This window comes from Arachis stenosperma, chromosome 6, assembly GCF_014773155.1.
Source record: "Arachis stenosperma cultivar V10309 chromosome 6, arast.V10309.gnm1.PFL2, whole genome shotgun sequence".
Lineage (NCBI taxonomy): Eukaryota > Viridiplantae > Streptophyta > Magnoliopsida > Fabales > Fabaceae > Arachis > Arachis stenosperma.
The window spans coordinates 7,662,696-7,680,329 of record NC_080382.1 but is presented as its reverse complement, the minus strand read 5'-3'; the positions used below and the strand labels follow the sequence as shown (position 1 = coordinate 7,680,329).

At 34.3% G+C, this 17,634-nt stretch overlaps 3 protein-coding genes and 2 non-coding genes across 5 annotated transcripts; 2 read left to right on the top strand and 3 right to left on the bottom strand.

Moving 5' to 3' along the window:
• The first annotated feature begins 4,949 nt into the window (after window positions 1–4,949).
• On the top strand, window positions 4,950–9,689 carry LOC130935610 (probable receptor-like protein kinase At5g18500). The gene is made up of 8 exons (XM_057865430.1): window positions 4,950–5,297; window positions 5,388–6,084; window positions 6,184–6,288; window positions 6,442–6,564; window positions 7,406–7,576; window positions 7,690–7,819; window positions 8,592–8,804; window positions 9,193–9,689. Exons 2-8 carry the CDS (start codon window positions 5,411–5,413, stop codon window positions 9,289–9,291), a joined length of 1,515 nt encoding a protein of 504 aa, XP_057721413.1. The 5' UTR covers window positions 4,950–5,297; window positions 5,388–5,410; the 3' UTR covers window positions 9,292–9,689.
• Window positions 9,394–12,183, bottom strand: LOC130935611 (S-adenosylmethionine synthase 1-like). Its single transcript, XM_057865431.1, has 2 exons — window positions 12,024–12,183; window positions 9,394–11,257 (listed from the first exon to the last, which is right to left on the bottom strand). The coding sequence occupies exon 2, from the start codon at window positions 11,238–11,240 to the stop codon at window positions 10,059–10,061; it is 1,182 nt and encodes a 393-aa protein (XP_057721414.1). The 5' UTR covers window positions 11,241–11,257; window positions 12,024–12,183; the 3' UTR covers window positions 9,394–10,058.
• An 85-nt stretch (window positions 12,184–12,268) lies between these two features.
• Window positions 12,269–12,341, bottom strand: TRNAF-GAA (transfer RNA phenylalanine (anticodon GAA)). Its single transcript has one exon. It is a non-coding gene; the product is annotated as a tRNA-Phe (tRNA).
• Window positions 12,342–13,833: 1,492 nt separating this feature from the next.
• On the top strand, window positions 13,834–13,907 carry TRNAI-UAU (transfer RNA isoleucine (anticodon UAU)). Its single transcript has one exon. It is a non-coding gene; the product is annotated as a tRNA-Ile (tRNA).
• Window positions 13,908–13,986: 79 nt separating this feature from the next.
• On the bottom strand, window positions 13,987–17,602 carry LOC130935858 (ATP-citrate synthase alpha chain protein 2). The gene is made up of 11 exons (XM_057865764.1): window positions 17,312–17,602; window positions 16,902–17,240; window positions 16,726–16,806; window positions 16,552–16,603; window positions 16,297–16,411; window positions 16,098–16,179; window positions 15,481–15,576; window positions 15,248–15,349; window positions 15,000–15,116; window positions 14,801–14,917; window positions 13,987–14,265 (listed from the first exon to the last, which is right to left on the bottom strand). Exons 1-11 carry the CDS (start codon window positions 17,408–17,410, stop codon window positions 14,194–14,196), a joined length of 1,272 nt encoding a protein of 423 aa, XP_057721747.1. The 5' UTR covers window positions 17,411–17,602; the 3' UTR covers window positions 13,987–14,193.
• Between the last annotated feature and the right edge of the window lie 32 nt (window positions 17,603–17,634).

The following is a 17,634-nucleotide window of genomic DNA, read 5'->3' as shown; positions in this document are numbered from 1 at the left end:
TTTTGGTTTGCTTTCTACAATGGCCTTGGGACGGTGCTTTCTTCTCTTTTAATCCAATTTAACTGTAGAAGTAGAATCATCATCCCTATTTGATATCCTCTTTTCCATTGGGAGAAGTTTTTATGGGATTTCTGGTATCCATAGAAACTGTATTCCAGCCTCTTTTTAACATTCTTGCGTCTTATTCGTGTCGAGAGGTTGTCCGACCATCTTGTTGATCATCCGCCATTATCAAGGATTGAGCTCCAGGTCCCCGGCAACGGCGCCAATGTTCCGGGGCTTACCTAGAACCGGACGGTGGTTGGACTTGTTTGAAGCCCAAGCGCTGGAGGAGTGTGGTCTCCGACTTGGTTTACGTCTGGGAGCCGCTTCCGAGTTGTGTGTTCCAAGAGATGGGGGGTGGTACCTGCAAAGACACTCCGATGCCTAAGTCAGCATGGGGTTAAGCAGGTTTAGAATGTATTGGAACTTAGAGATACCTGAGGAGTGTCAGGGTATTTATAGTGGTGATCCAATAACCACCGTTGGAGTAGTGCCACCTTTTTAGGTGGATAACCGTCCCTTTTATCTAGGGATTGTTGGGATATGGCTTCTAGAAGTGGTTAGAGAGATTTTAGGGGCAGTTACATATTTGAATAAGTGTTATCTGCCAGCTATCTCTTGAGCCCGACTTCTTTGGAAAGAAGTCTGTGTTGAGTCCGACCTCTTTTGAAGAGGTCGGTGAATAACGAAGGCCAATCTTTAGATTGGGCCTTTTGGTGTATTTGGACCTGAGCCTTAGTGTTGGGCCAGTGTATGAACAGTTAGTATTAGTTATTTTTTAAAAAATTAAAATTTTTTGGAGAATTTAACATTTAAAATTTAAGATTAAAAATTTATAATTTAACATAAATAAAATAATTTTAAAAGATTAATTGGTATTCCTTAACATTTTTTCTTAAATATATAATGAATGTTGCAGATAAATAACCGTCTTTTTATTCAAATTGGAACTTGCATAATCAACACCAAAATGAATCCTTACATTAGATAATTATAATATATTGGATTATGTTATGCATGTATACACTAAAATTAGCCACTAAAATTAATCGTGAGATTGAATAAAACATAATACATATTAAAATATAAATATATATTAAAAATAAATTAAATTATATATATATATATATATATATATATATTTATACATAAATATATTAATAATGACTGATTTTAGTATATAAATAATATTTCTGTAATATATTAGTTTGCGAGCGAGGAGTTGCTTCGCGAGTATTGACCACATAATTAGTATGGACTGTAGACACTTCGCGTGAAATAATTTATGATCTTATTACTCCACCTTTCAACCAAATTATATATCTATATCCATACATATATACTACTGTTTAATTAAGATTTATTAGTTCACATGAAGCTCATACAGTCATGCCCAATTGAACCATTTGGTTTCTACCTTTTCATTTGTGCCATCTATGCGCAAGTATTTTTCCATCTATATCTACCAGGCATATATATAAAGTTATCGTAAGAACCAATAAATGATTACATGAAAATATATAATTTTATGTAAATAATTAATAATTTAAGTTTAATTTATATGAATCGATATTTGCAATTAACCGTCTAATATTTTTAGTCCAGTAGTCTAGTATTATTTTTTTAGTTAATATTTTTAAATATTATTAACTAATTATTAGTCAAAAACAATAAATTTTACTTATTTTATATTGGTCTTTTTTTTTTCAGGTATGGGAAAATTGTTGTCTGTAACCACTTTCCATGCGTTGGATTAGGCGAGGAAATTAGATCAGACGGTCAGGGCATCTATATTAAGTTATGATTTATAAATTATAATGCAAAGAAATAATGTGTATTTGTCTTGATAGATATCATCATGTAAAAGAACCGCATCTTCGGTGAAGGGCTACCCTTTAGCCTAACAATTGGAAACAGATAAGTTTGTAAGCACATCATTATTAGAATTGAAAAGTTTGGCCTTCTCTCAGTGTATGCCCTAAAAAGAGAAGGCATCACGATAGCATAATAAGTTAATAACAGTGTCTATTATTTCCTTCTTCTGTACATCTTTAGAGAAAATAAAAAAAAAATGGATGCGTTCATGGTTAATTTTAATTATAAAATATATACATAATTAAAATTAATAATTAGAAGCTTAAAACAACTAAAAAAAACAAATATTTCTGATGGTAAAAACTCAAGTAAAATTAATTTTATGTAAAATTAATTATTAAAAATTGTTAAATAATTTAATATATTTAATTAAATTATTATCTAACAATTTTCAATTATCAACTTCATATAAAATTAACTGCATTTGATTTTTTATCATTTCTGATACATGTATGTGAATCACTTCCTATAGTATTATAGCTGGCATGAATTTGTAAAGGTCAATCACTTCCTATATAAGGGAATGAGCACTCGACTTGAAAGCTAATAATTGGTCAAACGCATTACGTATCCCAAAATTAATGGTGGTCCCTCAAACATCTATGTTTTAGAACAACTGAGATTAGATGCTAAGGATGATCAAGAAAGATGAATATTTATGAGACATGACAATTGAAAAACTTAGAAGACACGAGGTATTTTAAAATCTAAAAACGATAAGTGGAACATGAAAATTTGAGTTTTCAAAAAGTATTATTCTCTTGCTTCTTGATGTGGAAAAATGATCGAAGAATGAGTTGCTACGATAGATGAAAAAAGTTTTTCCAGTAAAAAATGAAAAATATTATCTTTTATAATAAAAATAAAAGGAGATGTTTTGATAAATACGCGTAAAATGTCTTTTTGAAAAGGTGCTTACATACCGCATTATTATTGGACGTATTAATAAATCGGTTATTTTTTAATTTCTTAATAAATTAAAATAAAACCGTTTTTTTTATAACAATAACAATAAATCCAATTTTTTTTTCAGGAATCTAATTGTATTTTTAAAGTTTTAAGAATTTAAATGTCTGCAAAATAAAAAGTCAGATATATATTTATTTTTTTATCAAAAAATTTAAAAATATTAGATTTAAATTGTGTAATTCGATCAGATCATACCAGGTCTAATAATTATAATGCAGATAATTATGTTTATTATTGTTGCTATAATAAGTCAATTTTGTTCTGATTTGTTAAAAAATAAATTATTAACCGATTTAATAAAGATGTCTAATAATAACATGACACATATAAATATTTTTAAAAAAATATATTTTTAATATTTTTATTAAAGTACTCTCCAAAATAAAAACATTATTTACAATGTATATTTTTTTAAAAAAAAAAATTTACGTTATATTATTAACTTTTTATCTAATTTTACATCTTATCAAAGAAATTCCTTTGAGGAAAGAATGGTCAGATATACCATCTATACTGTCTTGTCAGGGAATGTTATTAGGATAAATATCTTCACACGCTTCATATAGTGGAATATGAACGATAAGGTTAAAGATTTGCTAATGTAAAAGATCAAATTGAATTATTGATAAGTGGTTTGCATGAAATTAATTATGGCAAACTATACGCGTATGACCCTCCAGTTAATTATGTGTCTCATGTGATGTTGTTTTAGATTCAGTCATTTGGCACCTGATACTTTGATGATTGGTTTCACGTTCTCAAAGGGAAAACATTGTTTAATGAATGAAATAATAAAGAATTTTAAATCATCAAGGGTTATTGCCAAGTTTTTTTTTTTTTAAATTCTTTTTGTCTTTAATTTTATTCTTTGAAAAAGAAACTACTTACCTTTCTAAAATTAAGATATATGCAATTTATATATTGGTGGCCCGTGAACTATCTTTCGTACTTATAGCCGTGACAAATATCTAAAATCAAATTAAATTGATTATATAATTATATTAAAAAATACCAAAATCAACTACTAAAATTAATTATTGAGATAGAATATATATTAAAATATAAAATATATATTAAAAATAAAATAAATTATATATATTTATAAATAAATATATAATAACTAATTTTAATAATTAATTTTAATATGTAAATAACGTTTTTAATAATCATATATAACCTCTTCTTAATAACTTTTGTCCATAGTACATCATGGCAAGCATTCAAAAATTAAAGAAATCTAAACACATGCTAGAGCAGATTTAAACAGAAAATAATAACACTATATTTTTCTTTCTATAACATCTTTTAATTTGATAAATTAATAATTAATTTTACTATAAATTTAAATTTCGATTTTAAAGATTTATTATTGATTAATAAATTATTATATACATGAGATAAATTTTAAATTTTTAATATTTATTTAATCAAATGAGAGAACTAACAATTGAATTAATATTAAAAGTGATTACTGAATTTGCAGTCGAGTCTCAATGTCATCTCTAAACTTAAAATTGTTTTAAATTTGTTCTTCAACTTAATAAAAGTCATTCTGAAGATAAAATAATGAAGACTACATTAAAAATCATGCTCGATAATATTTTATTTTTGACATTAAAATAGAATATAAATTATATTGTTTAGGATATTTTGAGAGGTTTTAATATGTTGGAGTTAAAATTTCTTAAAATATTTTAAAAAATGTTGTTTATTTTCTATTTGAGCGTCAAAAATAAAAATGGTGATGTTTTATCTGTTTTTCAATGTAGTTTCCATTTAACCATGTTATTATTTTATCATCAAAAATATTTTAAGAACAAAAATTATTAAATTAAAAAAAAATAAATTTAAGGTAATTTTAAGTTCAAAGATGAGATTAAGGTTTGACTGCAATTTCAGAAAGCACTTTGAATATTAACTTTGGAATTAATTAAGGAGAATGAGCCACGTTGATAGATGATGATTAGGAAAATCCCAAAAATGATTATGTTATTTGCCAAACAGAAGCAAAGACATATAAATATGCAATGTGAGTTGTGATTCTGAATTGAATTGTAAGAGTCCATCACCTACCACTGATAACTCCATCCCTTCCTCTCTCACCCTTCACGCGCATTTCCATCTTACTACTCTCACCACCTTTCTCTCTTTCTTCCTTTCAGATAGCTCCATCTCATCTTAGATTTGCGAATTGCAATCACACACACATTTCCCTTAATTCCCACTTGGATTTTTCACCCTTCACCTACTACTTCTATATAGCTTGCATTTCCTCACACCTCACTAGATTCGGGCTAAAGATCTTTGCTTTTCACTTTTTCACCCAGCTAACTTGTCATGGGGTTTGTTCTGAGATCTGGGTTCCGAGTGTTCTCCTTCTGAATGAGTTCTGTCTGGCCTTTCTAGATAAGGTATCATGAGTAACACTCTTATGTTTGTGCTGACCATGTGTTTGATGAAATGTCCGGTTATGTAATTCTTTGGTTATTACTTTGTTTTAGGTATCGACAAGGCCTGACAGGAAATGGGTGGTAATCTTAATGCTGAATTATCCAAGAAAACTCCATTTCTTGGCCTCAAGGTTTGGGAAATAGTTGGAGTTGTGGTTGGATTGTCTATTATTATGATCCTCTCCTTGCTATCACTGTGTCTTACCTCAAGGAAGAAATCTAGAAAATCCAATGATAAGAACATTCCTGTTAGTCAGATACCAACTGTCTCAAAGGAAATCAAGGAAGTGCGGGTTGAGCAAGTATCACCGAATGGGTTTGCTTCCCATGATGGAATACTTCTTACCATTCATGACAAAACCGATGACAAAGAATCAGACAAGGTCATGGTTCATTTAGGTGTGGGGAAGATGAAGAATAATGGGGGTAGTAGCAGCCAATTAGGCTCATTTCATCCAATAGAGAAAGATGGAGGTGGGTCACTTTCTGGAGAAGATGGTAGCTTCGGCACGGTTGCGGTGCACAACCACTCTTCTTCTTACCCTATAACAGCTCCTTCGCCTCTGTCTGGCCTCCCAGAGTTCTCTCACTTGGGCTGGGGTCACTGGTTTACCTTGAGGGATCTTGAACTTGCTACGAACCGTTTTTCCAAAGACAATGTCATCGGTGAAGGTGGTTATGGAGTTGTTTACCGAGGACAGTTGATCAACGGGACACCGGTGGCAGTTAAAAAGATACTCAACAACATGTGAGTTCCAATACAATGTCCATGGTAGATACTTTACTTGCTTTGTTATTGTTCCTCTCAGTTATGTTGGAGTTTAACTCCTAAGTGTCTTTTTTACAGTGGTCAAGCTGAGAAAGAATTTAGAGTGGAAGTTGAAGCCATTGGACATGTCCGGCACAAAAACTTGGTTCGCCTTTTGGGGTACTGCATTGAAGGGACTCACAGGTACCTCAATTCTCATTTACAAAACAGTTCTGTAACAACATATATGATCTCAAATTTCCATCTAGATGAATAAAAAATTATATATTAGAACCTGCTACATGATGTCGAGTTCAGTCCCGGATTCGCTGAGTATATAATATGGTATATTTTCAGGATGTTAGTCTATGAGTATGTGAATAATGGAAACTTGGAGCAATGGCTTCATGGAGGTATGCGTCACCATGGATATCTTACCTGGGAAGCGCGTATCAAGATTCTCCTTGGAACGGCCAAAGCGTGAGTCTCTGCATCTATGCATCTATCATTCTTAGTTGCTTGTGTGTTTGGATTAAAGTTTACAAACGGAAGTTTGCATCAACTTATTTTCTAAACTTGATTTTGATGAAAAGTAAATTAGTGTTAATGTGATTTATGTGTAATAATTTTTATATTCAAATGAATTATAGTAAAATAAATATTGTTTGGATTACATTATTGAAAATCACTTTTAAATAAAAAATTATTGAAAGAGACATCAATTTAAATAACTTTTTTATATTATTCTATCATTTTATTTTAGATATATACATAAGAATGTTAGTTTTGCATTTTTTTTTCAATATTCTTTTTACATCAAACTCTTTCTGGTACTCTTGATACTCTTATTTGGGCTATAATTTTTTACTAATTACGATTCTATTATTACTTATAATTAATTTTTTAGTTAATTCATCCTTCCAATAAGAGCAATAATTCATATTATAAAAAAATTGTAATAATAAATAGTACACAAAAATTACAATGACAAATTTTACAAAGCCAAACAAAAAACTAAAATTCATACTTATAACTCTTATTACTTTATGATTAATTTTGTTATTTAATTTACCCTTTGTACTGGGATTAATAATTTGCAAGGTGAATTGTTCTTTGTGCCTCCCTGTAAAGAAGAGAAGAAAGGATAGGGTTGGTTAAAAAAAAAAAAATTCTCAACTAATAGTCCAACGGTAAGAAGTGTAAAATCACGTCTGCTCTCAGAAAAAAAAAAAAGTAAAACCAAAAATTGAAGCTTTTAAAAAGTTTAAACATGCTCTTCATAGTCCAAACACTAAACCAAACACATCTATACTTGTTTCAGGCTTGCATATTTGCATGAAGCAATTGAGCCAAAGGTGGTACACCGAGATATAAAGTCAAGTAATATATTAATTGATGATGATTTCAATGCCAAGGTTTCTGATTTTGGCCTGGCAAAGTTATTGGGTGCTGGAAAGAGTCATGTCACAACACGAGTTATGGGAACCTTTGGGTTAGTACTTTTGCTGTCCCATTTAATGGAAACTTTCAAGTGCTCATTATTGATAAACTTTTTCAGAGGAAAAATATGTTCTTATATTTGCTTTCGCTTTAAATATTTCACAGGTATGTGGCTCCTGAATATGCAAATACTGGCCTTCTTAATGAAAAGAGTGATGTTTATAGCTTTGGTGTTTTGCTACTGGAAGCAATTACCGGAAGAGATCCAGTAGATTATGGACGCCCAACACATGAAGTGAGTAACTTTCTATTTTGGGCACTAAACACAGCTTGATATGTGTCTTTGTTTTCACCAATGTACTAAATGATCCTGAACGGTTTAGCTGTAAGTTTTGATCCTAAACAATTGTGTTGTATATATGCTGTTAATTCTGTATATATAACACTTATGCCCTCTGTCTGCCAACTTGACGGGTAAAACTTGACGGATATGAAAAAAAGCGTTCTGTTTTTGGTTGTCTGATCCATGCTGACCCGCCGAATGACTGATCTACGGTCTCTAATTATTTTCTATTGTGAAAACAAAAGCCAATCATTGGGACATTAGGATTGAAGATTAGTTGATTGCTTGTTAGAACAGAAATAGGAGTGAGTGAATCTTTACTTCATAGTGGATCCCTGCAGAAAGAGTAAACACCAATAGCATGAACATTCTGAAAAGGCGATATTAATTATATTGTTTGCATGTTCTTCATAATTGTTGCTGGTGTTCTACTACTACTGCTATTATTATTTAGAACTCTGCTATAAAACTAACAGCAAGATTTGTTACCCGTCCCCTTAAACCTTATCACAAGCTTGAAAATTTGCACTCCCAACATGATTACACTGTTGGTGTCCCTATGAATTTGGATAAAATTTGAGAGTTCATGATCCATCCAGTTTAACTAATATTTTTCTTGATTATTAACAAGAATATTTCATGTGCTTCTGTTTACTTATTTCTACATTTACCCATGGTTGAGAATTTTGACTGACTAATCCCATGAAACTGCAACGGTTTTCAGGTGAATCTGGTTGATTGGCTGAAGATGATGGTTGGAAACAGGAGATCAGAAGAAGTGATGGATCCAAACATTGAGACAAAACCATCAATCAGAGCTTTAAAACGGGCACTCTTAACTGCTTTAAGATGCTTGGATCCAGATTCTGAGAAAAGGCCCAAGATGAGCCAAGTTGTGCGTATGCTGGAGTCAGAAGAATACCCTTTAGCAAGAGAGGTTCGTTTTCCCACTCCCAGTTGTCATTAGTCATTATTAAATTCCCAAGTCTTTTGTTTTTTTATTTTTAAATCTTTTTCCTCAGTAGTTTGTCGTCAACTTCTGGTTCCCTCTATTTCCATGAATTTTCTCATTCCTGCTTATTTTCCCCTTATTAAGTTAAAACTAGTCAAAAGCTTGCTAGTTTTTTGTGCCTACTGCCAAGCCAGCCTAGAGTGTGGCCTGTTAAGGAGTCATGAAACTGGTCAAGTATTATTCATTGTAACATGTGCTAGGAAAGTGTATTGGATCAATAAAGTAGTTAAAGGTTGTACTTTTGATGGTTTTATTAAGAGATGCTATTGGTGACACATTGTTTGATGCCATGCGTCGTTTGGATAATGTCCAGGACCGGAGGAACAGAAGAAACCGAGGGCAAAGTGGTGATATTGATTCCCAAAAGGATTATTCTGACACAGACAAGAGTGAGATTCAAGGTTCTAGATAAAAGGGAGCAGAGAAAGTGTAACAGCAGACATACTGAAAAAACACAAGGTTCTTTCAGAGGATGTGTGGGTGGTTATTGGGATGGGATGCGTAAAGTGGTAGGTTCTTTTTTTTTTTTTTTCGCTTGGAGAGTTTTAACCCTTTAGATCCTTGGATTTGCTTCCTATGATGGGCACCGCAGAGGGGTCGGTATATATTTATTTTGATTATTTTACCTTATTTTTTTAAATTTAATTTATCTTTTTTGTTGGTCTCCTTTTGTTTGTAGCATAGATAGATGTTGTTTGTGTATGAAGGGAAAGTGGGTTGTAATGGAAAAGAAGATTATGAACCCAATATATTGGGGGTGTGTACATAAATGGTTATCTTTCCAATATTTCTTCCATACTGTTGAGAAAAGATCAATTTATCCTAAGCCAAATAAAGATAAAAAGAAAGTTCAGTTTATGATTTTAGGCAAGTCCCTTGGTAGAGAATATTTTGGGTCAAATCATTGGAGACCCTTCTTCAGTTGCGCAAGTCTATTGGCACATTGATTTACTTGCTCTAAAAAGTCTAAACAAGTAACTTACACACAAAACACATTAATATTTCACTCTCAAACATAAAATATTTAACAGCTCTTAGTTTCTACTTACTAGAAATTACTCAGCTCAATTCTCATGTATATAGAAAAGAAGTAAGAACCAGTGGATATGCTTTGACTATCGCATAGGGAAAACAAACCAAGCAGCTAAGGATATCACTGCATTGGTAACACAAGCTTATTTATTCTTGGGGCTTCTCCCAATGGAGAGGCTTCACAATCTCCCATGTGAAATCAGGGTCATCTCTTCCAAAATGTCCATAAGCAGCAGTCTTCAAGAACCTGCCATTCCCACCCCTCTTGAGGTCCAAATCATTGGAAACCATTCCAGGCCTAAAGTCAAAGTTCTCCCTCACAATCTTCAGAATCTCCCTGTCTGGAACCTTCCCTGTCCCATAAGTGTCAATAAACACAGATAATGGGTCAGGAACACCAATTGCATATGAAATTTGCACAATGCACCTTCTTGCAATTCCACTGGCCACAATACTCTTTGCAGCCTGTCTAGCAATATAGGCTCCACTCCTATCCACCTTGGTGGGGTCCTTCCCAGAGAAGGCACCGCCACCATGTGCTCCCCAACCACCATATGTGTCGACAATGATTTTGCGCCCAGTGAGGCCGGCATCACCATGAGGGCCGCCAATCACGAACCGGCCAGACGGGTTGAGATGGAAAATGGTCTTCTCATCCAAGTACTTCTCAGGTATCACATGCTTAATTACATGCTCTTTGAGGTCAGCAGCAATTTCATCATTGGTAACCGTTTCATCATGCTGCGTGGAAATCAGAACAGTGTGGACACGGACCGGGACCATTGCACCATTGTCATTGTAGTATTCCACAGTAACTTGTGTTTTCCCATCAGGTCTCAACCAAGTGCAGGTCCCATTCTTGCGCACCTCGGTGAGGCGAGCGCCGAGCTGGGTAGCGAGGACATGACTGAGAGGCATAAATTCTGGTGTCTCGTCCGTGGCATAGCCAAACATGTGACCCTGATCACCTGCACCAATCTCCTCCGGCCGCTTTGTGAGGTTGCCATGGACACCCTGTGCAATGTCAGGGCTTTGCTGCTCCAGGTAAACCAATACATTGCAATTGTCTGCATCAAGGCCAACATCATCGGACACAAAGCCTATCCCGCGGCACGTGTCGCGAACAATCTTCTCATAGTCCACATTGGCTTTGGTGGTAATCTCTCCAAAGACCATGACCAAGTTGGTCTTTGTGCAGGTCTCACAGGCAACCTTGCTTTCTGGATCTTGCTCTAGGCAGGCATCAAGGACTGCATCAGAAATCTGGTCACAAAGCTTATCAGGGTGACCCTCATTCACTGACTCAGAAGTGAAGAGGAAGGTATCCATGATCCAAAAGCCCCAAGCTACAAAAAAGAAAAAGAACACATTTAAACATATAGCATATGCTTCATGCTAAACATTTTTGGTGAGTCTCAGAATAAAAAGATTAAAAAGCATTAAAGCAGGGATGTCATGTTCAAAATCTGAATAAAGGGCACAGAACACAACATGATACAAGCTTGTTTAGGATATAACTGGGTAAACATGCCGAGGGAACAAGCTCTATATGCTATATTCCATTCCGGAATAAATATAAAAATAAAGTCGTCACTGTAGCAGAAGAATATAGTCATATAGAGATGTTGGTTCAAAGAATAACAGCATGAAGTTAAGTTCTTCACATCCGAGAAATCAAAAGGTTTTTCTAATCATTTTTTATTAAAAGGAAAAAAAAAAGAAAGACAAAAACGGTATACAAATTATAATATCTTCGTACAACTGGAACACCGACTAAATCACTTGATCAAATCCAAAATAAGCATACAACCAGAGAAAAAATCACGAGATATCTGAAAATTTTTTACAGTTTATTTAATTTCTTTACGGGACAAAAGATCCAACAAAAAATGGTTGATGGAGAAAATCGGCTGCAATAAGAGTCGTACCAGATAACTAAGATGTACAAACAACTCAAGCAAGAGCTTTCACTTCAATCAGTGAATCAGCACAACTTTTATCAAATAAATGGGAAAAAAAAGGGAAGTAAAAATCATAACTAAAGAGTTTAAAGTGCAAGCTAGATGGTTGCATAAGTTGTGAGAAACATGAAAGAAGTTGAAAGACACCAACCTTAACTAGATAGAACCTTTAAACGTGTTGACCAGAGAGTCTGGAGACCACACCACCTTCTGAGCCTAACTCAGCTTTAAGAGAAGGATTCAGGTTTGGCAGTAGCCGTTTATAGGCAGATTGTGATCCCATGTGACCCTTCTTCCCATACCTTCTATAGTTCACAATGGCACATGTCGTAGCTTAGTTTTGACACGTATACTGGGAAAGGTGGAACGATGTGAAATGTTTGAATAAAATAAAAATGCGGTGAGCGTGGATCGAACACGCGACCTTCAGATCTTCAGTCTGACGCTCTCCCAACTGAGCTATCCCCGCAATTGGTATTTGTATATTCATATAATTTAATTGATGTGATAAATCATAAAACTTTAAAATTTTAAACTCAATAATATTCTAAAAAGTTAGTCGTGTATGGTTTAGTTTGCACTGACTTTTTAAAAATATATTTATTTAAAAATTAATTTTGTATTTGAATAAAAAAATATATGTAATGTTTTTTTAATAGACAATTTATCTTTTAAAAATAATATATTACTTGCAAAATTTTGTATTTTACTTAAAAAAAAGACATCACTTTAAAATACTTTACTAAATCAAACCTTACCTATTTTCACTAAAAATAAAAAAAAATATAGTAATTGATTAGTTTTCTTCCTTACATCATAGCTATCGCATTTAAGCTAAAATGCACACAGCTATTCTTCTTTTTTTTTTTATTATGTTAATTACCAGCAGATATTTGATAGATTAGGATCAGTAGATATTTGGCAAGATTAACAAATTGAATTTTAAGATTGAAAAACTAAGGGAGAAATTATTTTCCAATTCGTTTATTAAAGAAATTTTTGACTGTTAAAATAACATTTTATGAGATAAATTTGATAAAGGTAAAACAAATTTAGATGCCTAGCTCACCTGTTTTTTCATTTCTAATTTGTTAATGTGAACATAAGGTCAATTAAACTCATAAATGCTTATTCTTTTTAGAATATGTTATGGACCGCCACGAGTTCAACTTGACTGGTCGATAAACCCAAACCTTCTCTCACGATAGGGAGTACCCGATGGGTTGATTCTCAACACCCGACTCAAAGTGCACCTGACTTGCCAACTAGGCGGCCCAAGTCACTACGCCCAGTGACCGGTTGGGTTGGTATCCTCGGGGTAGTACCCTCGGAGTAGCACCTGAAGCCGAACCCGAAAAATCGGACGACCTGCTACTCTCACGCGGACTAAGACAGCTCACATAAACTTCTTGGTTAGTGAGTTAGGTCATCAATGGATCTACCCAACACAGTATATAAAGGGAGAGTTGACCTCTCCCCCCAAGGTAAGTAACTTCTTACCTAATTTGGCTATCACTTCGTACGAACACTGACTTGATCGTCGGAGTGTCTTTGCAGGTGGCCACCCCCCCTCATCCACACCACCTCCGACGTCGCTAGTTTTTAACCCACATCTCTACACCCGCTCCAAGTCAGCCCAAGGCCTCACCCTCTCATCCTCTCATCTCTATCCGATTTTCCGAGCACCTGAAATCTCCCAAGTAACGAATAGAATAATACTAGGCATTCAAATTTTTTTGTTAACCAAGTTTAATCAAGTTGATCGTTTACAAAAATCAGTTATAACAAATATTATTCCAAATTTTAGTATTTAACTTGATTGTACTTCGTTCATAAGAAGACTTAGATGTGTAGCATTACTAACTGTAATTTTAAATTTGTGTCCTAAAATGAAGGTAAAGTAAGGTTTGAAATTTTTAAAGAATTGATAAATAATTAAAATTTTAGTTTATTGGTAACTTGGTCCCGTAGCTCAGTTGGTTAGAGCGTTGGTCTTATGAGCCGAAGGTCGCGGGTTCGAGCCCCGCCGGGACCATTATTTTTAATTAGTTGTATGGCTGGTCATAAGGAGAAACTAAAATCAACTTAGCATATCTCTGCACGACTCTCCATCATAACAACACAAAATTTTACAATTTTCTTTTCACAGATTACTTTTAAGGAGAGTACAAATTCAAGCTTGCACCATCTATTGATTCTCTTCTCTTTTCTTCAATCCTATTTATTCTTCGAAACAAACTTAAATTCATCAAAATACCACCAAATTTGTTTCAATAATGAAACACATTGATATTGGCTTTTGGTGACAAAACGTATCTGCTTTATGCTTCAGAGATTATGCAATCAATAGCCTGTTTACATATGCCAGTCATTGTAGCCTCTGGTCCATAAACCTGAAACCAAAACACTACTTCAATCACACACACACACACAACAAAGGACAGGAAGAAGCTTTGTACTTTGTTGGCAATCCATTCTATCCTATAATATACGTTTTCATAAGCTTGTTTGGAATGTTAAGAATTAGAATTCACTCAAGAGTTGAATTATTTTTCTAGTTTTGGAACAACTAAAAATGAATTATTTGAATTCCTTTGAGAATTCCAATTCTCATTTTTTCTTCATTTGTAAATCAGACCAAAATGGGTATGATTTCCAAATCAACTCTCATACTCTTCAAACTTGAATTCTATTCTATAAATATATTATAGTCATTCCAAATCATGGAATTGAGTTTCAAATAGAAATGAATTCTTTTTTTAAAAAAAAAAATAGAATTCTTTTCTCATCTTAAATAGTTTCCAAACAAGCTTTTTAGTTCAAAACTTATAAGAAAATGAGGGACTGTCTGTGCTAGACTGTATCCTGTAATTTACGTTTTCATCAAATCATAATGCAAGATTTATGGAAAGATTGTTGCATTCCTACCTGAATCGGTAGTCCCAGTTCCTCCCCCAGTGCACGCATCTTCGCTAAACCAGCCTGATAATTTGGACCTCCTCTTCTGACATAAATGTGCATTCTTGCAGCTTTAAGCTTTGTTTCCTGAAAAGTCATGGGAACACCAATTTATAACTCTAAAATAACAGCTTGAAGCGGAGTAAGGATACACATACCAACAACATACCTTCTCTTTCAGGGCTCGAATAATCCCACTAAACGTGGCGGCAACATCAGTGAAGTTTGCAATGCCACCTCCAATAAGAAGGGCTCTCTTACGGCCATCGGGCTCAGCAGTGGCACACTGCAACAGTAAAAAGAACCCAACACAGTCAAGAACACAACTTTAGAGGTTAAGTCATTGTCGATCCCAACATATAAATTCACCAAACTTAAGCCACAGTCAAAAGAAATCTATTGAATTATGATATTTACATCAATTACAACTCTTGCATACTGTAACACCTCCTCCTTATTTGGAGCTCCACTATACTCAGCATAGTTTCCAAGCTCTGATGCGTAACCTAAATCTCCAACCTAGTAAATAAAGAGTATATTAGTCCCCAAAATAACTACTAAGAGTCAACCTGTTAAAATAACTGTTTTAGGTTGACTTTGTTCAAATTTTGCAGCCAAATTGAGATAAATCCACAAAAATTGCAAATTACAGTATCGGCATATATAACACTTGCACCGCCTCCAGCTACCATTGTCCAAATGCGTCCTTTTGGGTTCAATATAGTAAACTTCAAAGATGCACTTGTCTGCCAAAAAGAATTGAAACAGAGAAGTAACTTCTGAAAAAAGGCTACGATAAAAATAAGGGAAGTGTAAGGTGTAAGACATCAAGGTTCTAGATCTAAATGAAATGCTGCAACTAACATGTACACTAAACTGACAAGAGAGGTCGGTAAGTAAAATTTAAGTATTTATGGTCAAATGTCTTGTTGATCAAACAATTGGTTGAGCTTTTTGAGTCAAAAAGAAAAAAAAAAAACACCTGAACATGTTAAAAACTTCAGATTCTGAAACAAGCATGAAAGGCTAGTTTTCAGCAAATTATAAACTCTAGCAACCATATTTCGGAATAGTGATCTGCAGAGACAGTCAAGTCGTCAAGTCATCTCCTTTAACATCCAGATGAGGTTTGTGAAAGGATTCCTAGGTGCTGCGAGAGTTTCTTGTTGTGGTGCAGAGGCTTACAAAATTAGAAACCTTCATTCCCTCTTACATATGATTTGCCTATGTTGATATTATATTAACTATGCAGATAAAATCGAAGTACCTTCTCATCCAAGGAATGAATGAAGCTTTCTGTGGGGCTCAGAACTCTTCCAAAAGGCAATGGAAACTCTATATTACCCCACCTGAATGAACAAGAATATATATTGGAATCAGCCAGTTGTTTTAATGAATTGCCTTATTTGCTTTGAATTCAAAATTAAAATATTTCAAACATCAATATCAAATTCAAAGGACTATACTTGTTGAAGTTCTTGAATGCAGCAGTGTCATCCAATTCCCCTCTCATATCCAGTGGATATGGCTTGTCATTCACCAGTGTAAATGGATTCATCTCTAGGAAACTGAAGTCCAAGTCTAAGAAAAGGAGAATTGGGAGGAAAAAACGTTAGAGCTAGACCTGAAAATTATATTTAAATGAACAACCATGATATGCATTATTGATGAGTAAAGTAACATGCAAATTGACTAGTTTTTCTAGCTTGTAAATTGCATACCTTGAAAGACAGCAAACACACCGATTATGAATTTGCCAATTGTGCCCCGAATCTGAGAATTAGAAGCAGAATAAGCATTTGCAAACATGCGTTGCATAATATAAATATAATTTTTATTTCTAGGAATAGTTAACATGCTACAAAGTTCTCATAAGTGCTAATTGAAACACTGACCTCCAAAGGAAGTGTAGCAATCAGCGGCGCACACGCCTCCGGAGTCATAGGTTTCTCTGTTGGAAGGAATATAGTCTTAACCTATATACATATACATACAATAAGTATCAGATATATATGAGGATAATGAAATAGCAATTCAGAATTCAAGTGTAGAAGAGGGTACTGAGCAGTACCTTATCCCAGTTCTCCTCAATTTCGATGCCGCCAGAATCAGAGAAGCTGATGGCAGAGCCGAGGCGTTCGGAAACAATGGAGAGATAGAATTCTTGATCATGTGGAACAAAGGGTTCAACAATGAAAGTGGTGATAGGTGCCTTGCAACCAGCGATGTCAACCTCAACGCCGAGGCGTGCTTTGACAAAATCGGCGACTTGAGCAATGTCCAAATTGAGAGCGACGAGGCCACTCTTACCGCGCTTGCCGAAGAGCATGTCAGGCTTGACCACCAATTTTGTAGAGGAAAGCCATGGGTGTTGGTTAGTCAACTCAGTGAAGTCCGTTGACTCCGTCACCTATATGGATGCGATGAGAGTGAGAAAGAGATGAAAGGAAAGGAAAGGAAAGAAAAGGAAATTGAGGTTACCTGAGCAGATTGAATTTCGAGGTTAATGGAAGCGAGTCGGCTTAGGTGATCCTTGAGGAGCCTCTTGGATTGGTACTCTCTGATCTTCTTCCTAGCCATGTAGCAGTGACGATGATGATTATGATGATGAAGAAGTTGATACAATCAATTTATTCTGAAATCTGAGTAGATGGTCGTTGGAAGCAATATGGAGGGGTTTGGTGAACGTTGAATGCCGATGACTGCTGTCTTGTCTTGGTAGGAATCTGCTGTGACCAATTTTAGTTTGTAATTTCTATTTCTGTAGTTCCCAGTAAAATAAAGGGCGGGTAAGACTAGTGTAC